The following is a 24,775-nucleotide window of genomic DNA, read 5'->3' as shown; positions in this document are numbered from 1 at the left end:
TAGCCTCAAAACATGGTTAAAACTATAATGCTGACATGATGTATGGTCAGCCCTTGCATTCATAACTGTCACTTTGACTCAGAGTGGTTACATTTCTTCAGGTTCATCCCTCAGCTTTACCAAAACACAGGCAGGGTGACCGCTTTAATTAAACCAAAAGAGGAAGAGAAGCCTATACAGCCAGGAGTTTTTCGGGACCGACCCGCTTTATGATCACAGCCTTGTCTAGCGTCACAATCAAAAAGGGGAGAATAACAATTCATTATTTCCCGTTGCTCTCCTCAATCAATGCATAGTAAGGAAGGTCGCATAGACTACTGACATACAGTCTACTACAACTACGTCTTTGTATTCTGCAATTCTGCATCAACAGGGCACTGCCATTTATGTTTAACCTCTAGCCCCCTCTGGTGGCATTGTCAATAAATCAGCTAAAAAGGACAGGCATTCAGAGAAACACTTCCATGGTTACTGATCACTGTTCATTAGGAGGGGAGGAGCCCTAGTAGACACAGAGGGGAGGAGACATGCATGAGTTATAAAGCTGATATCACAGTGAAGGATAATGCAGGTAAACTCTCCATGAAAAACAAAGCAATATCCATAAACACTTAACACCCAAAGGCAGTGGCTTGGACACAATTTATGAACTCTAATGCTATGACTAATATTAGCTCACTTGTCAGATTCTACATTCAACGGGTAAAATGGTTTAAACAACAAGTTTACAGTACCTTCATACTGTGTGAGAGTGGAGGAATGCACAGGTCCACTGTGAGCTGAGGATCTCTGCTGTACAGGTAACATCTCCTGTAATAATATCAACCCAGAAACACAGACCATTTAGTAAGAGAAAACCTTCAAATTATCATGCCATCATTTTTATTTCCATTTGTACAAATCTAAATGTAACATATGCAGTCTTCTTAAAACTGGTGTGAATTGTGCTGTAGGCTATTCTGAGATGAACTTACAGATTGCCCTCATCAGAACCTCTGTGTGGCTCTTGCATTGCTACAGATGTTGCTAGACAGACCACTACCAGGGACAGGTGAAGAGGTGCCCCAAGGGTCCACAAGGGCCATTAGGGTGGTTGTCAAGCTGCAGCACCAGCTGGGAGAGAAGAGAGGCACGGCTGCAGGAAAAGGGGGTTTGGTGTATTGAGGTGTATCACCATTAGAGAGCATTACCACACAGGGAGCTTCCACCTGGCTTCTCAGCAGACCTGGCTAAGCAAAAAGGGCAGTCGGCAGAGACAGATCATAGGTCAGAATCCAAACTCTTCCATCAATATGCCACCAAAGCCAGCTAGTCAGGCTGCTGACTCTGGATATCCCTCTACAGTCACAGTCTGGGGAGAGAAGCTGTATGGATCGAGATGACACAGAAGGGCCAAAGGGCTGAGAGGATGAACCCCTTTCTGGTCCAAAAGGTCAGACAGATCCAGGACCAGACTTGTCCCCCTGCTCTCCAGTACAGGGAGCTGACTAGACACAGTACCATCAGCCAGCACCTGGCTGCAGTAACACTGTGGCCATGGAAGCATTCCTGGAGCTGGCTGGGCTCCAGCGCTATAGCAGCTGGACAGGGGCCAGGAGGCTGGAGTACAAGCTGTCTGGTGGTGACTGCACACTGGTTGTGCAGAGGAGACACAGCATGGGAGGATAAGCAAACACTGACACTGCTGTCCACGAGAGCAGAAGTTCTACATGTTGGCCATGAATTGGAGAAGATGGAAAAAGTGGCAGCAGAGCCTGACTCAAATCCCAACTGACCATGTTACAGGCTATCTAAGCAATTGAAACATCAGCAATTCATGTCAAGAGGTCAAATAACTCAATTTAATAAATATGTATTAATATAAATTGGTGTCACATTTCTTTTACAGCCGGCCCGCCTATGAATGACCACAGCATGCAAATTGTACTGAGAATTCCCCATGATGATCGTGTTGCATGATGTACTTACCTTTGTGTTGCACGAGTAATCATATACCGCAATAGAAATAGCATATTTTTGTAGACACTAAGAGGCCAACTTGGCCATGACTCGTTGGCCAAAGCAGAAAAGAAGCTGTGTGGTAAACATGCTTGAGATGTTATGTTTTGTTCGATGAGTTAATCTTAATCTGCTAACGTCACTATGTGAATGAAGTATTTTTTTAAATCAAAACAAGCCATAAAAAGGTCATATTAACCGACTGACATCTCATAGAATGCATTTCTCCAAAGCCTTTAACTTTAGATCTTGTTTGGCGTTTATCCGATTATTTCCCCATTAATTTACCTGATAGAATTTTCTACTTCTGGATTCCTAACTGACTTCCGTTTATTTAGGGCTACAAGCTGACGAGCTCTATGGCTGTGGATAAAATAAACAAACATTGTTAGTCAGTGACTGCTCGAATTCAACGTTGTCATTGAAGTTGTAGGCTACTAGCTAGCTACTGTACTAACTTTGCTTTTTATCCTGATTATGTGCCACACAACCCTCTGCAGGCCAGGTCCTATTTGCACCCAAAGAATGTAAATACTAACCTGTAAACAGTTTGCTCGCCTCTGCCACCACTGCAAGAAAAATCACTGGACAGGAGTGCCAAATCAGCATCTTTATTTTACAAACAAACGCATTTTCTATTGACATTTCTTTGTATCATAAAAAAGCAATTTACAAGCGTAAGAACCCCCAAAAAGCAGCACAGAATGATTATGAGTAAAATATAATTTGAATAAATATATCATATATTTCATGCTATAAAATAAATTCATAAATGGCAAGTTAATAGTTCAGCTCTAGCTAGCTTAATTTACTTCGTAGTTGTACATAACAGTAGAGTTCTGAGGTTCACAGTTGGGTTGTATGTAGAGTGGATTAGAGGGAGGTGGACTGACACCTGGCCAAACTAAAAGGTCTCCCCTGTTCCTCAACATTGAACCTCTGTGCTTGTCACACACATGCAGAGGGGGAACGGAAAACATGGGTTCAGTGAGACCCTTGAGGCAGAATGTTTGGGAACCACTGACTGAGGATTTATTTCCCCACCTGAAGAGAAGTGCACATTGAATTCTACGCATATGAGCTGTATGCCCAGCGACCACTTTATAACACTAGTATAAACCCTGAGTTCTACTTATTTTTTTGTGCCATATCAACAAAAATACATGATATCCAGACACCAAATGTCAGAGACCAAGGAGTTTCACATCAAAGGAAACAGGCCAGTCTTAACATGTAGTTAAAGCAGCACTGACCAATTCCACTCTGACCAGCTGAAACCTCAGTCTCAGTACACGAGGGGAAAGGGGAGACCTTTACATTTTAGCATGAACACAGGTCGCCACTCCCAATGTGGCTTTGCAGCCCACAATCCCTTTCAGTATTTGATACAGATGGAGGTGCAACTTTAAAACCAGTGCCATTGAGTTTGACTGAATCACATGCTTAGCTTTTGCATTGCAGTTAATTGACAGTCATAGGCTTTGGATGCGTACTTAGAAGACCAGCAATACCAGTCTCACCTAATGAGCATTTTCACTCAACCGGTCCAAAAACTCACAAAATATATAAAAAATATCATTATCAAATTGTCCTTGTCCTACTTCAATTCGATAGCTCCCTGACATTCAATGTTTAGTTGAGATGTGACAGGCCCAGAATTAGATTAGGCTCACTGATAACAATACATCCCCTTTAAAAAGGTTATTGCTTTTGTATATTACACAGTGGAGAAAGGCTGAGAGAAGCTATGGAAGACTTTCAGATTTTGTTAAAGTCTATATCAGTGTTCATAAACTACCTGAAGTTAGTCTGTTCAAAAATTCAAAAAGTAGTCAAACAGCCTTCCCTGTAAACACTTCCTTCTGATTACTTCTGGCCCACAAGCATCTCCCTCCTACCTTTTCTGTGAATAGTTTTGAACAAACAGAGTGAACGCAAATAAGTGTCAGGTTCAGTTGGTTGGTGAGTGGTGTGACATTAGTAACCAAAGTTGATAAAAGCATTTACACAAATTGCCCCCCCCCCTCTAATGTAAATATGCAAGTGTATAGTATTTTGTATATCAAAATCTATAAACAGACCAGTCTATAAGCACCATTTAAGGGTAAAAAGGTCCCTTAAGATAAAGTAATAGAGTCCCTTGAGGTGGAGACAAATTATGAGTAGATCCTCTCTGGAATATGAATGTATCAAAGACAGGTTATTTCTAAGTGCATGCCAGATTAGACAAACACAATAACTAATGTTGTGTTCCAAAACCAGCCATCGGCATTTCAAAAACTATTTTGTGGGTGAGTGACGTGCAATACAACAGGGTAATCTTTCCATTTTTCACTCTACAAATGTCATGTTTTTAAAATCTGCCCATTCTCAAGCAGCTGTCCCCCCATGTCAGATGTTACAAAAGGAATCTTGAGAGGGGAAGAGTCTAGCTGTACTCTCTTCTCTCTTGCGCTCTCCGAGACTGAAGGCGATGCCTTCGATTGTCCTCGGTGCTAACAGAAAGGCTAGAGTAAACATACAAAACAGCCTCTGGAGAGAGGAACAAAACAGCTCACGACTGTGATTAGATGCCATGCAAGTCACCATATTACCATAAACACAATTCATCACATTATTAATGGATATCAAATGGGGTCTGACGACAAGGAAATAGCAGGGCTAAATAAGTACGGCTGGGAAAAAAATGGAGGTGGCATGTAAACATAATTTAAGAGATCAACTCGGGCATATATCTAAGACATGATTCTCCTCACTGCTGAACTATTCTAAATTATGTGCTCATTCCCTTTAAGACATTTAATTGTTGCATAAACTAAATCACAGGTAAGATTTTTCCAAATTAAAGTGAAATCAACAGTATTTTATCAATAGATATACCTTCCCCTTGACCCATTTCATTCTTTACATTGAAGGCAGGCACAAAACAGAAGTCCACTGTAAGTGCCATGGAGTCAGGGATATAGTTTGTGTGGCAAGGCACAGATCACGATTCAAAAGCCTTTGTTCTTCAAAATATTACTAGGATTGATATGGTTGGCATCTTACAATTATATAAATAAACATACTCAATTTCTGTACAATTTCTTTCATGATATTAAATATATCTGGCAACATGCTCAAGACTGTGGGACTCAGTTGGAAATAGAAAGGAATTGGAAAATAGGAACCAGGCTACATCTTATGTAGGAAACTCATCTTGCCTCTTGTTGGCTAAATGTATAGACACCTTTGTCGTTCAGTATTTGTTTTCTATGGAGGATTATCCATCATGCTATCGTCTGTTGGACTCATGGCACAATAACCTATAGTAGTCTGCCCCTGTTCTAATAACGCGAGACATCATGAGAAGGATTCAATTATATGACGAGGTCAATTCCCTCTTAAATCGGTAGGGGGATAGACTCGATATGAGCAGGGTTATAAGACTTTACAAAGACGGTTACCACACAGAACATGACATTCTAGACTTCTGCCTAGTAGGCATTCAGACAGTGGAAAATAGATTGTGGCTGACTTTCGGCCACAACACTGTCAAGCATGTTATGTGGGAGAAAATAAAAAATAAAAACAGGGAAAAAACAAAGGGAAAGGGCCCGTCACTGATCTTCAAAAACAGACAAGCAACAAGACGATAGCAAATCAGAATTCACTAAATCTGAGAAGGACCCTTTTGGTTTCCATGGCATCTGGTGAAACAAGACGATGGACATCAAAACAATGAACCCATTGTGTTGTGGGCATAGAGAGACTATTGGTGACCTAACGATATGAACAGTAGTGTTTCCCCTAGTATTTTTTTTCAACACCAGTGGCAAAGGAAGCAGGGGGTGGGCTGGTTTTCTTTGCTGGCTGTTAGAACCTAATTTGATGACTTCAAGACATTCTACTCCAAAACACATGAAAATGTAATTATGTTGACACCATCGGAAATAGAACTGACGAGCGCCACTACAGCACTGTAGGGAGATAAGGAGCATGTGGTGGCTGTGCTCGCTCTGTTCACTACAAATATCAGCTTGAATTTGTCACACTGATCTTAAAGGGATAAGATTTTGGCAACTAAGCCCTTCTTACCCAGGCAGATGTATTCGTGGATACAATAGAGTACCACAGTATGAGTCATAATAACCATAAAACCTAGAGATCAAACAGGGAAATTGTTCCAATCATTTTTCACCAAGTGTAAATCTCTCTAGGACAAGGCGACTTGATCAATATATTTGTCTGTATTTACCCCACAAAAATGAAATGCTAAATAGATGCTAATGTGGCTATCATAAAGAACTACAAATGCCATGATGATCTGGACAAGACTGCCGAATCGAGGCAAAGGTAAGAATCTCTGAATTAACAATCTAAAGTTAGTTAAATGTAATCAATAAAACAGCTACATTTCTTTAAATGGACAATTATGTTAACTGTCTCAAGACTACGCAATATTTAAATTCACTATACCTGTTCGCAAAGTTATCAGCAAGAAACGAAGTGCAGGAGCTTGCAGAGATGTAGTTTTGCATGATGTCTACTTTGAAGCAAATTCAAATTTTTGAATCAGAGTAAATAGAGCCAAATATATTGATAAAAGTCTCCTTGTCCGAGAGAGAGATTTACATTATCAAAACGTCACACAAGGATAAGCCTACACAAGAAACAGCCCTTATATTAAGTGTTTATAAAATTCCCTATGGGGAAAATGAACAATGGAATAACGATTGGAACCATTTCCCTCTTTTGACAGCTAGGTTTTATGGTTATTATGACACCTCCACTGTGGGGCTATATTTATGTATCTGCGTGCAGTTTGAAGGAAGTAGAAGGTGTTTTTGCAAGCCATCGCCAACTAGTGTTAGCACAATGACAGGCATACTAGCTGTTCCCATAGACTTCCAGTCATTGAGCTTACGCTAGGTAGCAATTGCGCCAACACTAGTTAGAAACTTCCTTTAATAAACTGCATGCAGAAACAAAACTAGTATCCATGAGTTCATCTGACTGGGTATGTAGAAAAAGTGCTTAATTGGCAAAATCTCGCACCATCACTTTAAAAGCATGCCTGGGCAGAAATACACATATGTATTTCTGCAAAGACGCGCTGCTGTTTAAAGGAAGATTCCTAACTAGCAATAGCTCAACAGCTAGCATGCCTGTCATTGTGCAAACGCTAGTTAGCAATGGTTTGCAAAACTACCTTCTACTTCCTTCAAACTGCAGAGACAAATAGAGCCCCACAGTGGAAGTGTCATAATATAAACTATGGCCGACACTGCTAAATAAATATAGGGTAAAACACTGGACATGCATGCAAAACTGCTCAATTCCAATATGAAAACAAAAATCACTGCAAAATAAATGTTTTTTTTAAAGGGCACTAACAACCGAAAAAATAACAGGTATCATAAATGGTGGTGCTACATTAAATGAAGAGGAAATGCTCTGTCACACCCACCTGGACCTCTGGTGTTTTCAGGACACTTTTGAACAGTGAACCATGTGACAATTAACATTTTATTTGAGCCTTCTACCACCTTGGAAGGCTTACTGTAGTTATGTGATCATGTGTAAAAACTAAAAAAGGTACATAGGATACAAGGAAAGCGTCACACTGCTGAAATAGCAAATCAGCAAGAAGAGGGATAAGGGGGGCAAAATGACTGTTGTCAAAAAGTGCTCTTTAAGGATCAGCTTTACACCTGATCTTAAAAGGCCCAATGCAGCTGTTTTTATATCAATATCAAATCATTTATGGGTAACAATTAAGTAATAGATTTGCATAAAAATTGACAAAAATGGCTTTTTAGCAAACAAACTTTCAAGCAAGTATTTTGCTAGGAATGTCTGGGAGTGGTCTGAATGGGAAGGGAAAACTATGTTATTGGCAAAGAGGTATGGAAAATCACTGACTGCACTGGGCCTTTAAAAAGAGCTTACTCTGGACTAGCATGTTGGCGCAATAATTTATTCCTGTATTTCTCAAAACTACCGTAGTTAGAAGCATTTCGACATACAATAAGTCGAAAGCCAGTTCAGCTAATCCCTGGGCCTGTACTATGCCATGGCATTCTGCATTGCAATGCTTAGTCATGAAATGCAATATAAGTCTGACAAACATACCCCCCCCCATATGTGCATTTGTGAGTTATGACGATATGAATAGCAAAATTAACGTTTTGAAATATGGTCAATGACATTCGTCTAACTGCTAGGCCCTGACAGCCCAGCTAATCTCGAAACAAGCAGATCAAGACCAACAGTGCCTTCAATGATTATTTACCTATTAACACTGAAATAGCTAGCTATCAACATCAGTTGTCAAAAGGGCTTACACACTGACCGAAGCAATTCCAATTCCAATTTGATTCCTGACTATTAAAAAGCAGTAGCATAGTGCCGAATACATTTATGGTCACCATTGATCTTCAAGACATAAAAAAATGAACAAAACTATTACCAAGTCTCCATTCAGACGATTCTATTTGAAACACAAAAAGTGCACCATTACTTTGGATCACAAGCTTCTCTCAAAATACCATCAAGAGCTTATTTTCTAATGAGGCATCAATGAGTTTCCCATTTGATTCCCTCATCTCAACAGTGATGTCGGATCAGGGAAGGGCAGAAACAGTGAATGAGAGGACGAGAGCAGAACATGAGTCCTAATGAAATGGAGAGTGAATAAAGAAATGCCATGACAAGATGGCTGAAAATTCCTTTGTTGTTATTTGCATATTGATTCTATGCAGATTCAGGGCAGGACTGCCCTTGCTGTACCAAGCTAATGAGTGGGACTCTGCACTGAGCATAATCTTCACACAAATAAACTAAGAGTTTCACATAAACAGGTTGAGAATTAACAAACTAAAACATCAAGAGAATGGAAGACACTCCAAATGACTTCACTGTGTATGAGGATCAAATCATTGATCCCATGTGGATTAAAATATATTATAAACTGGGTGGTTCAAGCCCTGAATGCTGATTGGCTGATAGCCGTGGTATATCAGACCGTATACCACAGGTATGACAAAATATTTATTTTTACTGATCAAAGTACATTGACAACCAGTTTATAATAGCAATAAGGCACTTCGGGGGTTTGTGATATATGGTCAACATACCATGGCTAAGGGCAGTATGCAGGCACTCTGTTTTGCATCGTGCATAAGAACATGCCATTTGCGTTGGAATATTGGCTATAAACCACACCACCCTTGGGCCTTATTGCTTAAGAAGAGAATATAAAAAAAAGCACTGACCTTCATTGGTGAAAAGAGACTAGACGAATTTGTCCTGTGTGTTCTAAAAACAATTATAAACTGGGTGGTTCAAGCCCTGAATTCTCATTGGCTGAAAGCCATGGTATTACAGACCGTATACCACGGGTATGAAAAAAATATATATTTTTACTGCTCCAATTACGTTGGTAACGAGTTTATAATAGCAATAAGGCTCCTCGGGGTTTGTGATATATGGTCAACATACCATGGCTAATGGCTGTGTCCAGGCACTCCGCGGAGCATCATGTGTAAGAACAGCCCTTAGCCATGGTATATTGACCATATACCACACCACCTCAGGCCTTATTGCTTAAATAGATCTTGGCTGTAGAGACAGTGGAAATCATATGTCATGTATTATCCTCTATTATTGTATTCTATCCACTGTCCTCCTTGCGCATGCTCAATGCAAACACACTTAATATTTCTTAAAACACATCAATATAGCACCTTCGTTCTTTGCCCACATTACATCCTGTCTGAACATGAACCAACGGACAAGGACACGGTCCAGCGTTCATACAATCAGCAAGGAATATTAGTCTAAAGTATCAAGGCTTAGCGTTGGGACTGAGGATGTTCTGCCTAGAGTTTGGCAAATGAAACAGAGACCCTAAAGCAAAACGGTTTGTTTTTAAAACGGTGAACACTTCTGTTCTTGGTAGGTTCTTGGATATGAGGTAGAACCCGGTGGAGTTTCATAAAAGCTAAAATACTGTCTGTTATGAGTATGTAGTTGTATCATGAGGTATTGAACGGATATTTCACACAAAGCTTTGCACTTGGCAGAAAAATAATTCCTTGTGAGTAAAGTGACCTCCTTTGGCCACATGTGCAAAAACAGGTCAGGTAAAAACATGATATGATAAGCATCTTATCAGAGCTTTCACATTATCAATTATTGCAACATGCCTATATTACTCTGTAAATATGTTTTAAAAACATATATATATTTTTTAAAGCGAAAACAAAAGGCCTTGATTATTGAGGGCACCTTATCAATAGCGAGTTGATACCCCTTCCCTTTGAAATCTATTTTTAAAAAGTACCCCTTTCTCCTCTTCTTCTACATTAAGCAACAGTTGACTTTCACAAAAATGGATGGACAGGCAGAAAACGGATGCACAAAGTAGGTTCAACATTGAAAGGAGCCGGTTCCAAAACAAATCCTAAACGTTTAAAGAACATATCTTAAAGCTTCCTCAACCAGAGCCAGGGCCTAAAAATCACATCTGGACGCCTCGGCTTCCTCAGGGCTGCACTTTGAGCTCTCCTCCATGTCGTTGGCCGGAGCCTCCTCAGCATACTGCGTCTCAAAGGCCATCCCCTCTGAGGCATCCTCTGGGTCTTTCTGACCAGAGATGCCCTCCGTCCTCTCTGGAGAGTCCATGTGGTTGGGGCCCTCTGAGGCCCCCAAGTGCTTCTTTCTCAGGTGTTGGTTGAGGGTCCCCTGGAAGGGGAAGCACTTGCCACAAATCTGGCAGTGGAAGGGCTTGTTGTCCGTGTGGCCGCGGATGTGGTACTCCAGCTGGTCCTTGCGAGTGTACTTCTTGCCGCAGAACTTGCAGACGAAGGGTGTGATTCCCATGTGCAGGCGCATGTGGCGGTCCAGGCTGCCCTTCTGATTGAAGGACTTGCCGCAGTAGATGCAGATGAGCCTCTCGTTGTAGGGGTACCACTGGCTGCGCAGGCTCCGCTCTCGCACATCGTTCTCAAAACCTACTTGGCCCAACACCGCCTCGCTGCTGTCCTCAGTGTTTCCCGGTTTGATATGACCCAGGACCTCTGCTGGGACGGTCACTGGGGGGCGCTTGGCTCTGGCTCTGCCGCCCCTGAAGCCACTGAGCATGGAGCGGGAGGGGCTGGAGCTGCTAAGGCTCACAAAGCAGGGGGACGACAGGCCTGAGTAAGTGTAGCCAGCTGGCTGGATGACGGGACCATAGGAGCCAACACTGACAGCCAGCACCTGCTCTCCATCCACCAGCTCTGTGTGGTAGCCATCGTCGCCTGCCGAGGAGCTGTCCGAGTAGCTGGGCCTATCTGCCTTCTCCAGCTTCACGTGCACGTCTGTCACCTGGCCGTCCTTCCCAATCAGCTCCACCTGCTCTGTCTCTCCCTCCATGGCTGCCTCCTGCTCTGACACACCGTCACTGCTGCCACGATCTGACTGGCCCTCCTCCTGGTACCGCGCCCTGCCATGGCCTTTCCCTGCAGCCAGCTCAGAGCGGGCCTCTATGCTGTGCCTGGAGTAGTATGGGGGGGAGATCTGTGTGGGGTTGATGAAGAGGCTGCTGTCTTTGACACCATTGCGGCTGGCCTGGGAGCCCTCCTTGTCTGGGCTTGTGGCGCTGGAGGGGATGCTTATCTTGGAGTGGATGCCCTCCAGGATCTGGGTACACTTGTCGATGACGGCCTGCATCTGCAGGAAGCTGGCTGCTGTGAGGAAGCTGACGACATCCTTGAGCTGCAGGGACATGCGGCCAGTGTAGCAGAAGGCCAGCAGCTGCTCAAACACCTCAGGGTTCTTGATGACGGAGATGGACAGGCCGCTCATGGTGCCCAGGGCCGAGTGGTCGCGGAAGTACGGTGAGCTGGCCGCCAGCACGGCCTTGTGGGCACGGAAAGGCTGGCCCTGGATGTGAACGATGATGTCACATAGTTTCCCCTGCAGTCGCAACTCATTGAGTTGGTTGAGAACGGTGTTGCTGAACTCTGGCACGTCAAACTCTATGTAGGCACTGCCGTCGTCCATCTCTTGGATAGGTCTTTCCAGTTTGTAGGCTGCCTGTGGCAGAAACGGGGAAAACAAAAAAAAATCATTATGAATAAGAATCAGGATACATCTTAGAACACCAGTCATCCACGGAATCAGTGGCTGGTCTTTTCAAGTTTCATTTTCACATACAAAATATATATTCATTGACAGTTAAAGGCAAGGTTAATTTTATTTTACAAGTACAATCATGGTGTGCCACAACAGCCAAATAAAAACAAGCATGCTATATGAGCAAACTTTGGCTGTCTGTGCCAGAAAGAAATATGCCAACACTGAGCAACCTAGACTACAGCATTTCACATTCACACTGGCCTGGGGAGAAAAATGATGCTTCAACAAGATACCCTCAATCTTTAGCAGCAACAGCATAAAAGGATGTCAATTTTTTATAAAAAAACAGTACTGTACACTTCCCTGGTGCTTCAACAAATATGTGTTGAGTATATTCATACAAGAAATGCCTGGACAAAAATAACCGTGTGCATTTGACCTATTGTAGCAAAAAGCATTGAGTGTTGTAGCCAAGTTAAGGGTTGACCTTACTGACTCATAAGAGAACAATCTTGACTTGAAATAAGATCCAGCATCTGGGAAATTTCACAGTAATTTAGCAAAGGAATGACTGTAGGGATAACTGCAGCCTTATCCAAGTTTGGAGATGGCGTGCAAGAGCATAGTCATTCCACCCATTTCAGGATTCAGGCCATCTTTATTGTTGGGAGTGCACAAGATCAAAATACAAAAGCACTCAGAAAACAAGTAGCCTGCACCACAGCAAAAACAGCTAGTGAGCAAAAACAACAAAACATACTAGCAGATCTGGAGTGAAAATCCTCACTGCACTAACATTGCAGGCCCTTGAACCTTGAGTGGTCAGAACAAGATAGGCTACCATGACAGCACTCGGTGACGCAAATTGAAAAGAATCATCAAATTACTGAATTATTCAGTAGGAATATGACAAGAACAGTAGTCCTCCATGTGAAGGAGAATGTGTTCTAAAAGCATTTCTACATTTTAAATCATTTTAAAAATCTGTTCAGGCAAAGAAAAATCTGGTTATTTGGCAACAAAGTGCTATCCGGCCCAGGCTAGCTGTAAATGTCAAGTCACTTGGTCACACCCAGAGTGGGACTGAACACTGCTTCATTATGATGTGGCAAGTGAGACTTTGCTTCTTGAAAATCCTATATCTTTTTATTTTACCAGGCAAGTCAGTTAAGAACAAATTCTTATTTTCAATGACAGCCTAGGAACATTGGGTTAACTGCCTTGTTCAGGGGCAGAATGACAGATGTTTACCATATTAGCTCGGGGATTCAATCTTGCAACCTTTTGGTTTCTAGTCCAGCGCTCTAACAACTAGGCTACCTGCAGCTCCAAAAAAGGTGAGGTATGTTGGGACTAGAGGTCAGCGATTACGATTTTTCAACGCCGATACCGATTATTGGAGGACCAAAAAAGCTGATGCCGATTTAAAAAAAAAATTGTGTTTGTAATAATGACAATTACAACAATACTGAATTAACACCTATTTTAACTTAATATAATACATCAATAAAATCAATTTAGCCTCAAGTAGATAACGAAACATGTTCAATTTGGTTTAAATAATGCAATAACAAAAAGTGTTGGAGAAGAACGTAAAAGTGCAATATGTGCTACGTAAGAAAGCTAACGTTTCAGTTCCTTGCTCAGAACATGAGAACATATGAAAGCTGGTGATTCCTTTTAACATGAGTCTTCAATATTCCCAGGTAAGAAGTTTTAGGTTGTAGTTATTATAGGACTATTTCCCTCTATACCATTTGTATTTCATATACCTTTGACTATTGGAAGTTCTTATAGGCACTAGTATTGCCAGTGTAACAGTATAGCCTCCGTCCCTCTCCTCGCTCCTCCCTGGGCTCGAACCAGCAACACAACGACAACAGCCACCACATCGAAGCAGCGTTAGCCATGCAGAGCAAGGGAAACAACCACCCCAAGGCTCAGAGCGAGTGAAGTTTGAAACGCTATTAGCGCGCACTAACTAGCCAGCCATTTCACTTCGGTCACACCAGCCTCATCTCGGGAGTTGATAGGTTTGAAGTCATAAACAGCGCAATGCTTGACTCACAACGAAGAGCTGCTGGCAAAACGCACGAAAGTGCAGTTTGAGTGAATGTTTACGCGCCTGCTTCTGCCTACCACCGCTCAGTCAGATACTTAGATACTTGTATGCTCAGTCAGATTATATGCAACACAGGACACGCTAGATAATATCATCAACCATGTGTAGTTAACTAGTGAGTGCAACGAGAGAGAGGCAGGTCGTTATTGCGTTGGACTAGTTAACTGTAAGGTGGCAAGATTGGATCCCCCGAGCAGACAAGGTGAAAATCTGTTTTTCTGCCCCTGAACGAGGCAGTTAACCCACTGTTCCTAGGCCGTCATTGAAAATAATCATGTGTTCTTAACTGATTTGCCTAGTTAAGAAAATATATTATTATCATTTATATTTTTTAAATAGGCAAATCGGCACCCAAAAACACAGATTTCCGATTGTCATGAAAACTTGAAATTGGCCCTAACTAATCGGCCATTCCGATTAATCGGTCAACCTCTAGTTGGGACTGTGGACTAATTAAAAAAATATAAAAAGATCTCCAAAAAAGTAACATCCATTCAAAGGAAAATTGTGTGACAGCGTTGGACTAGTAACCAGAAGGTTGCAAGTTCAAACCCCCGAGCTGACAAGGTACAAATCTGTCGTTCTGCCCATGAACAGGCAGTTATCCCACTATTCCTAGGCAGTCATTGAAAATAAGAATTTGTTCTTTAACTGACTTGCCTGGTTAAATAAAGGTTAAAAAAGAACAAGAAAAACAGAATGACCTACCAAAACCACCCCAAGCTCACAGAACTGGACTGTCGAGTACTGAAAACCGTAGTGTGTAAAAATCATCTGTCCTTGGTTGCAACACTCACTACCGAGTTCCAAACTGCCTCGAAGCAAAGTCAGCACAAGAACTGATCGTCGGCAGCTTCATGAAATGGGTTTCAATGGCCGTGCAGCCACACAGAAGATTACCACGTGCAAAGCCAAGCGTCGGTTGAAGTGGTGTAAAGCTCACCGCCATTGGACTCCGGAGCAGTGAAAATGCATTCTCTGGAATGATGAATCACGTTTCACCAACTGGCAGTCTGACTGACGAATCTCAGTTTGGTGGATGCCAGGAAAATGCTACCTGCCCGAATGCATAGAGCCCACAGTAAAGTTTGTTGGAGGAGGAATAATGGTCTGGGGCTGTTTTTCATGGTTCGGGCTAGGCCCCTTACTTCCAGTGAAGGGAAATCTTAATGCTACAGAATACAATGACATTCTAGACGATTCTATGCTTCTAACTTCGTGGCAACAGTTTGGGGAACGACCTTTCCTGTTTCAGCATGACAATGCCCCCGTGCACAAAGCGATACAGAAATGGTAATCAAGCTCGTGTGGAAGAACTTGACTGGCCTGCACAGAGCCCTGACCTCAACCCCATCGAACACCTTTGGGATGAATTGGAACGCTGACTGAGAGCCAGGCTTGAATCGCCCAACATCAGTGGCCAACCTCAATAATGCTTGTGGCTGATTGGAAGTAAGACCCTGCAGCCACGTTCCAACATCTGGTGGAAAGCCTTCGCAGAAGAATGGAGGCTGTTATAGAAAAAAAAAGTGGTAACAAACTCCATATTAATGCCCATGATTTTGAATGAGATGTTCGACGAGCAGTTGTCTACTTTTGGTCATGTAGTGTACGAGGTACAAATGTATCCAGTTTTTAGGCCTGAGCTATTTTTCAAAAACATGTCGTCTCAGTCTGTTCTCCAGTTCTGCCCTCTTCTCCCCCCACCTTTCTCTCACCCTGCCTGCCTCTCCCTGGAAATTCAGTATGATCTTCTGCACATTGAGTGTCAGCAGTTTGAGAACGTAAACACTTTCTCTGATTGCCTAGGCTTGCCAAGACACCTGTGCCACTACCCATATGTTCTCATCCTGGTTGGCACAGGAGACTGAGGGCAAAAAGACAGAGAAAATGGAAGAGCATTATTTCCCCTCTGCCATCATGAGGCTTTCAAATATAGCATGCATATTAAAACGTGTCAGTGGCCTGTCCCACTCCCAACATCATGCATTGCAAACTAAACTGAGAGCCAAGTTGAAGGGCAGCCAAAGAACGTATGCCGAGTGGCTGAGCTGAACCCAAAGCGGCAAGGGTCACAGAAGCAAGGGTCAAAACGGACTGGATTGGAAACACAAACTCACTTAAGTTCAGCAGTAGGGATGGGGGTTTGAAATAGTTTCACTACTCGAATAGTATCATGAATTTATGTTGGATATCCAGATGTTTGAAATACATGCATCTTTTTTAGATGTACGTTTTTAACCTGAGCATTGCTGCGCGAAGGAGAGACACTGGCACTCTGCAGCTGCAGCAATAGAGGGGCTGGTGTGAGATGGGACCGAGCCGAGCAGGCAAGGGAGAGAGGGACTAAGTAATGTTAGCCAAGGCAACTCGGCTACAGCCAAGACGATCTAACTTGTAGCTGCCACAATGTTAAATCATCTCATATAACAGGGCCTGTCTTGATTAGAGTAGCCAGCTACCCATTCAATTAAAATGAGCAACCAATAGGTAGGCTGTTGTAGCCTACTCCTTTTGCTAACTTTTAATTGTGTAATTTTATTGCATCGTGCATTGCATTAGTGTACTCACAAGTTTTCGAATTCTAACGTCCGTTTGGATATTCTAATATTTGAATAACCGTACACATCCCTATTTAGCAGGTTTGATTAAGCCCAAAATAAAAATAAAAATCTGAAGTCTAAAAGTGAAATTAACTTTGACCAGTGTAACACCCATTTTCTAGTCATATTGCTTTGTCTGAGTACAGGACAAACTGAGGTACCAGGAAGTGACCTGAGACCAGGTAAGTGGAACTCTGGTGTTTCCTCTGCTGTAGGTAGGCCTATGACTAGTCGGAATGTGGGCCTGTAACTTAACAAAAGACTGCACTACAAAACTTGCCCATCACTCAATTTAAAAAAGCATATTGTAAAAACAGGAATGTCAGCACTGGCAAACAAGCAATGAATGCTTACTTCAAGATAAGCAGTGCTTTGCCTACTTTGCAAAACAGCATGCAGCCCGAACCAAGCCAAAATTGCAAAACAAGCAAGACATGGCAAAGCAATACAAAATGGGCGGGAGTGGGAGACTTCTGAGAAAATGGATCTTGTGAAATTGGAGGGGGGAGTACATGGGGGGGGGATTATCTTATTTGCCCTGGTGTGAGCAGAATAACTTGCAAGCACACGGAATTTGAGCAATGGAAATAACAGGGAATTAATACATTTATCATTGACCCACAGGAAATTGGGTTTCTGGGTTGATTAAGACATTATCCATTAGCCTATATTCTGACTCCTATCATCCATGTTGTATTAGAATTCCCCAGGCATTGAAGAAAAAGCACTGGAAGACAACGCAATCCTTTTGCTACTAACCTAATCAAAATGTGACCAACACAATGAAAATAACAATACAGTCGGGATGTACTGTCGGCCTCATTCCATTGACAGGTCATCACCAACCTCTTTTTACTGTCAATTACTGACATGGGCTGCTATTCCTGCCATTCAATCATTTCTGTTCTGGCCAATCCCTTTGGGTAAAGAACATTTCAATGACCAGAGAAACTGATAACCAAGCTACCGTGGAGTTACTGCAGCACAATTACAAGAAGTACAGGACTAATTAAAAATAATGGACATTACAAAACTAGCAAGGGTAATAAGGCTTTGCATATTCGCTGGGCATAGCCTAATCAGTACAGATAAAAATACTTCCCTGTTGCTTGTAAGTCGCTGGGCAGAGAAGTCAAATCGGTCTCTTTTATACTCAGCCAAACTGAGTGCTGAGTTGAGTAAATCACTATGCTAACTACCGGTTGCTACTGTAGGTGGTGTTAGTCGGCTGTACCTGTGCCAAAACCCAGTATTTTTCATCCTATAACTCGTTCTCCACCTTTTTAAATAGTGAGCCAACATGCTTGCAGCGTTTCTTATCCTGACGGATCACATATAGTGAGCAATGTGTTTGGAACATCAAATCATAATATTGATTCGCAATAGTTAATCGTATCGTGATAATAGCATATCGTGAGGTCCCTGGCAATTCCCAGCCCTACTACTGTCAAAACTAGGCTAGGGTGGTATCCAGATTTTTATACCATTCTTGCGAAATCCCGGGACATACAGTGGGGCAAAAATGTATTTCCTATTATTGAGATAAGTATTTGGTCAATAACAAAAGTTTAATTTCCACCATAATTTGCAAATAAATTCATTAAAAATCCTACAATGTGATTTTCTGGATTTGTTTTCTCATTTTGTCTGTCATAGTTGAAGTGTACCTATGATGAAAATTACAGGCCTCTCATCTTTTTAAGTGGGAGAACTTGCACAATTGGTGGCTGACTAAATACTTTTTTGCCCCACTGTATGGCATCACCAACCCCGAACACAAGGGCCGCTATTTTCAAACACAAAAAACCCCACTGAGCATCATCAGTAAGCCAAAGGTTAGCAATGCTAACAAGTACATGTCAAATCCCATAGCCAATGCTAGCTAAATGCTAACTAGTGAATACAAACAATTTATACAGCCTGACAAACTATTTGCAGGTCAGACATCCCAGCTTATAGTTATTTACATTTTAGTCATTTAGCAGACGCTCTTATCCAGGATGCCTTACAGTAGTGATTGCATATATTTTCATAACGGTCCCCCGTGGGAATCAAACCCACAACCCTTGCGTTGCAAGCGCCATGCTCTACCAACTTTTCTGAACACACACAAAAAAGTAGACAGTAAGGTTGGATTTTTCCACTGTTATCAAGATATGGTTAGCTAATTCTGACATTATGATACATTTTATGAGCACCACCATACCTAGGGCTGGCACAATTACCATATAACCGATAGCCATGGATGAAGATGGTCATGAAAATAAAATAACTGTCACAAGTTTCAAAAAAGTTGTGTGTGAAGCCAAAAACAAACAAAAACCATGTGTTTTTTTGTTTGTTTTTTTACACACGTGTACACACTGGAATTAGAATGCACGGTAGTGAAGAGAAAACACAGGCCCGGGAGCATCATGCACTTCAAATTAGAAAGCACGTATTCTTTGCCTTTACACGAAGGAATGCTGATAAAGTGAGTGGGTAAATTGCCAGAAAATAGACTGTGTATTGTTAAATCAGGAATAGTGACATGTATAGTTAAGTGTGTATTTAGTGTTGACAAGTTCAGTTGCCTGTGCCAATAATACATATTTGAAAACAAATTTATGCCTACCTTTGTTGATTTCCAGCACAGGCATATAGGCTAGGCAGGCTGTGAAACTCTGTTCAAGAGAGAATACCATTATGTAGAAAGAACGAAACTACATAAGAGACAAATTCTTTATAAACTGCTAGGGTATATTAGCTACAATTCTCCTCATGTCCATGAGCCAACATAACAGGAGGCAGGTACGGTGGCTCCCATTGGACATAAGGTGTGTCCCAAGGAACAACAGTAATTCACGAGGGCTACATAGCAAACATAAATACAACTGCTTATTATGGATTCTCAAGACAAATAAGTTGGCAGTGTATGTGAATTGACTCTCTACTCTCGCACACAAGTTGACACCATTGACGGAGTCTCTGTGTGGTTTCAGGTTTACAAGTTATCATTTTACTTCCCGCTTTGCTCCTATGGGTACACTCACAATGGCCGCCAGTCAACCCATTGTGCCATTTTTTACTTGAATAGGGACGCCCGTTATACTCATTCTGTGTTTATAGCAGCTAGGGCTGACCCTATTTAGTTGACTGGACGGTAAATAGGCTGTTGGTTGACCAATAATTTTTGACCCAACCTAGGCTACACTTGAGAGAAACCAGTTTTGGCAAATTTCATTTACGAGCTGTCAATTTATTCATTGTGTTTTGTTTGGAGCACTCCTGTCAATGTTGAGTGAGAATGCACACCTGATTACGTGCAGAAGTAGGCCTAGACTACCTGGCCAAATGTCGGCTTATAAAATGTGCCCATTTGGGGATCTGGCAGTATTCCTGATTGTCTTAGCTCACCACCATTAATGAGCTGTGGAGCTTCAAAGTATTTTTTTCTTCACCTCAAACAAAGTCTGTTTTTACATTATTGAGAATGACAATAGTTCCTCAATGTAGCCCATTTGAAAAATATTTCCAGCTCTCTCCCTTTCGATAACCACTTGGCATGAAAGGGGAAAACTGATCCCATGAAAACGTTTTAAAATACGTCTACCTGATTACTTCTTATCCCTTGCACAAATACAGCAGTGTCTGTCAGGAGCTCACTGGTGTAAGAAACTGAGGAACAATAATATTTTATACAAGTTGCAAGTTTGTTAGCACAAGTTTTGGGCTGAACCAAGTTGATACTTGATACAATGATTCAAGTTTCTTGCAGACATGCAGGCTGCAATTTTTGCAGGCTATATTTATAGAGTCAGGCTGCAATTATATAGGCAACAGAAATGTAGATTTGTATACATTTATTTAGATTGAGAAGTATTCAACACATGACAATTATTTTGCGATACGAAGACTATTATAAAATAAATTAAAATGTTCCACGAAAATGGGCATATGAAAATCATAACTGGCATGCAGATCGGTAAAAATGGTAAGATAAATTGGCACTCCTAATGGAAAAGTTTGCCGACTCCTGGAGTAGTCTATGACCGGCAACTTCAGGAGCGTAATGGCAGAATCTGCAAAAGCAAGCAGCAGCGGGAGGTAGTGGTTGAGGAACATGTTTTTTCCCTTCTGGTTAGGCTCTGTCTGGCTTCCTCAAATCATTTGTGTCTTAATTATTTAAAAATCACACAATGTGCTTATAGCATCAGACAAGCTCAGTAAACTACATATATAATAGGTTAGTTTGAAATAAGATTTTTTGGGGGGAGGGGGTTGTCTGTGACAGCCCTAATGGCAGCACATGCAGTCAGGAGCAGAGAAGAGGATAAAAATTTTGATTTATTTATAAATAAGATAAATAAATATTTGTATTATTATTATTATTATGACCGCAGTCATTTGGCTGGCCAATTACCATCATCCAAAATTCCATGACCATCAAAGCACTAGCACCACTAACACAGTGAATGGGAAAATGGCTTCAAAGGAAACTCTCTCTGCTGGTGATTGGCGGAATGTACGATCCTAAAGGAGGGCTGTGATTGGTTAGTGACCTATAATGTACATTTTGATGTATAAAACCTGTCATATCTTTTTTTAAGACCAGAGAATCCCCTCTGGAAATGTGACATGTAATATATTGACAAATATGGTCTAAAAATAAGCAACATTTAAAAAAAAAGGGTGCTTGAGATATTTATGTAAAATAAATTGTGGAAAAATGTGTTTCAGAAACTAGACAGTGTATATTTAAGAGCACACTGTAAGAAGTATAAGGACACCCAATATGTCCATCATGTACAGTTCTCAGACCATAAGGATTTACAGGAGGCATGTAAAGGCCTAGGTTCAGAAAGGGCCTAAAATTAACACTTATGATTTTAAATTACACAACAAAAAATATAAAAATGTAAAAAGTATGACAAACATCCTTCCTCCCAATGCAGTTAATACATTCAGTAGCCAGTTTATTCAGTACACCCATCTAGTACCGGGTCAGACCCCCGTAGCCATGAAGGGATGCACCTGGTCAGCAACAATGTTCAGATACGCTGTGGAGTTCAAACATTGCTCAATTGGTATCAAGGGACTTAACGTATGCCAGGAAAACATTCCCCATACCATTACACAACCAGCCTGCACCGTTGACACCAGGCAGGATGGGGCCATGGAATCATGGTGCTTACAGCAAATTGTGACTCTGCCATCAGCATGACGCAACAAGAATCGGGAGTCAGACCAGGCAATGTTTTTCCACTCAATTGTCCAGTGTTGGTGATTGCGTGCCCACTGGAGCCGCTTCCTTGTTGTTTTTAGTTGATAGGAGTGGAACCCGGTGTAGTCGTCTGTTGCAATGGCCCATCTGTTACAAGGACCAGCAAGTTGTGCATTCCCAACTGCCGTTCTGCGCTGTTATTTGCCTGTTTGCGGCTCGCCTGTTAGCTTGCACGATTCTTGACATTCTCTTTCGACCATATCAACAAGGGTTTTTTGCCCACAGGACTGCTGCTGACTGGATGTTGTTTTGTTTGTCGCACCTTTCTCAGTAAACCCTAGCCCAGGAGGACCGGAGTACTATAGGTTCTGTTCTTCCTGATAATTAATTACACACACACCTGGTGTTCTGGGTATAAATCACTCCCTGACTAGAGGGGTAGATTGAAAAAAGCTGTCGTCTTCTAGGTCCAGATTTGAATTTCAGGTTGCTAGGGTGTTGTTCGGTCTTCCCTTTTATTTGAAAAACAACTGTTACATTGTGCTTCCCTTTATGTTTGTGTTATTGCTCAACTAAGTCCAAGTTATTAACACAGTATGCATTTCCTAGTGAAAAACAAAGGCACTATCTAACAAGTTAATGTAACAAAGCTTTGGAAAATCCTGGAATTCAAGGACACCTGGATGACCCTAGATGAAACTGCACTTTGTACTGCTGTGTCCACAACATACAACCAGACTACCAGTAGTTTTATCTGGCCTTTTATCAAAGCCAGATGCGCCACATAAAGATAAAAAAAGAGCTATAATTTATGTGTAATCCAATAACGTTTGCCTACATTTTATATATTTCAGTTTTAAGGTTTGCAATCAGTGCAGCTAATTCGCATGTTATTTAGCCACATGCCTATCAATTGACTTAATACAGGAGACGAGCTAGCTAGTCCCAAAATAATGTCAACTTTACTTACAAGTTGTAACAATAACTGACTAGATAATTAACTAGCTACTATAGTTAATTATTTTACAGGGGTTTGAACAAATGTTACCCAACTAAAGCAACCATTCCATTTCCACAAAACGAGCGTTTTATGGTGCCACTTTGGGTCCCAGCAAAATGAAATGGAACATTGTTTTAGCCTAACGTTACCTACACGAACTAGCTAGGCTATTCCTTTTCTTGATACACTATCTGACAAGATAGTCATGTTCAGAAAGTTAGATTTGACTTTTCCTTCTAGTGGGGGATAACAAGGCGGACTAATTGGCCTCGAAAAGTTGTAACGCTACTTAGTATAACTTCTGTATAACCTTACTGTGTCTGTCTCTAGAGACAAGCTTGCTGCCGCCCGATCTGACATTAGCCACTTAGCCTGCTACAAATTCTGACAGGCTAGTTAGTTAGCTAGGTACTATAGGTGGCTACATCAAACGGCATAAAACACCAGGCTGACAGTTAAGGCTATCAAAACAAGTTATTGGTTAGCGAGCTAGCTAATTTACGTTATTTGACTAACGTTAGCAAGTATGCTAGCTAGAACGGTGATGCAGAACAAATAAAACAGTGCGGGATGCGCGGAGATCATGGCTGTTAACGTATATCGAAGATGACTAGCTAGCTTAGCTAACTTGGAAGCCTTGTTTTACAGGCAAATTCCCCCAAAATTAGCTAAGCGTGTGCGTCAGCAAGCTAATGTTACCGTTGGACAGCAACCTAGCGCGAGCCGCTAGCGGGCAACCTTTTCAGAAAATGACACAAGCAGAAACAACGTTTTGATGATGAGATTATCTTCAGTTTGTGTCCAAATCAATGTTGAAGTCTGTCGAACTCACCTTTTCCCAATCAAACGTCGCCCATTTCCCCCAGTAGCTCGCTTTCACTTGAGCCAGGCCTCCCCCCACTCCAGCTGTGTCAGTCACTGCAAAAAAAAACTGCAACCGGAAGTGTAGCTATACGTTTCCGTGCCCGACCTGCTGGGTCTACTGCGTTTGCACCATATAGGGTTTGCACAAAAAGACAATTTCTGATATACCATGTCCCCAACCATTTCTGATATACCATATACCATATACCACGTCCCCAATGAAAGTTGCTCCCCTGTATATAAGTGTTAAATTATTTAAAGTAACACATTTGTAGCATATCCTATTCTTCAATCTATATACTAAGTTAACGTTACAAACTATATGCACTTCTGTTTGAGGTACGATCAAAGTTTTTAATCACATTATTTAAGACCTTTATTTGTGGGGTGTGGGACCACACAACGCATTTCTGTATTGCTTTTTAGATTCCATCGTTATAGGAAGCAGATAGCATATATGGCCTGCCCTACCAAAGAGCCTTCATACATAGAAGACCCTTGAAATTATAGTGCATTATAGTGCAGCAATCTTCGCTTTATGAGCCACATTACAATTTCCACCAAGATTAACCCTATTGGCGCGATGCCTGGGGTGTTTGCTTTTTGTGCCAGCAACCTGAGTTTGCTTCCCTGCCCTGTTGTTCGCTACATCGGTGTCAGATGGCGGCTGAGCGATGCGTAGGGTGTTTGCTTTTCACGCCAACAAACACAAGTTCGCTTCCCTGCCCCGCCATTCGCTACAATATTAATAATGTTTACCTACAGCATACAACTCCAAGAAAAATAACATTTGGGATTTGTAAAGAGAATCCTCTCACAGTTAATTAGTTTTTTCAGAGAAATACAGGTTGGGCAGGAGTGAAAAACTGTTTGAAAGTGGG

General features: G+C 41.7%; 1 protein-coding gene across 2 annotated transcripts; it reads right to left on the bottom strand.

Moving 5' to 3' along the window:
• Nucleotides 1–9,488: 9,488 nt before the first annotated feature.
• Nucleotides 9,489–23,965, bottom strand: LOC112262976 (zinc finger and BTB domain-containing protein 34). 2 transcript variants are annotated; one of them, XM_024438896.2, is made up of 3 exons: nt 23,863–23,965; nt 19,442–19,490; nt 9,489–12,060 (listed from the first exon to the last, which is right to left on the bottom strand). In XM_024438896.2, exon 3 carries the CDS (start codon nt 12,025–12,027, stop codon nt 10,495–10,497), a length of 1,533 nt encoding a protein of 510 aa, XP_024294664.1. In that variant the 5' UTR covers nt 12,028–12,060; nt 19,442–19,490; nt 23,863–23,965; the 3' UTR covers nt 9,489–10,494. The 2 variants fall into 2 exon arrangements, with proteins under 2 accessions (XP_024294664.1, XP_024294665.1); XM_024438897.2 differs by lacking the exon at nt 19,442–19,490 and having other exon boundaries at nt 23,863–23,964.
• Between the last annotated feature and the right edge of the window lie 810 nt (nt 23,966–24,775).

The sequence above is a fragment of the Oncorhynchus tshawytscha genome, linkage group LG12, assembly GCF_018296145.1.
Source record: "Oncorhynchus tshawytscha isolate Ot180627B linkage group LG12, Otsh_v2.0, whole genome shotgun sequence".
In the NCBI taxonomy this organism is placed as follows: Eukaryota; Metazoa; Chordata; class Actinopteri; order Salmoniformes; family Salmonidae; genus Oncorhynchus; species Oncorhynchus tshawytscha.
Note: the sequence above shows the minus strand (reverse complement) of the source record. Positions and strands in the feature narration are given on the sequence as shown.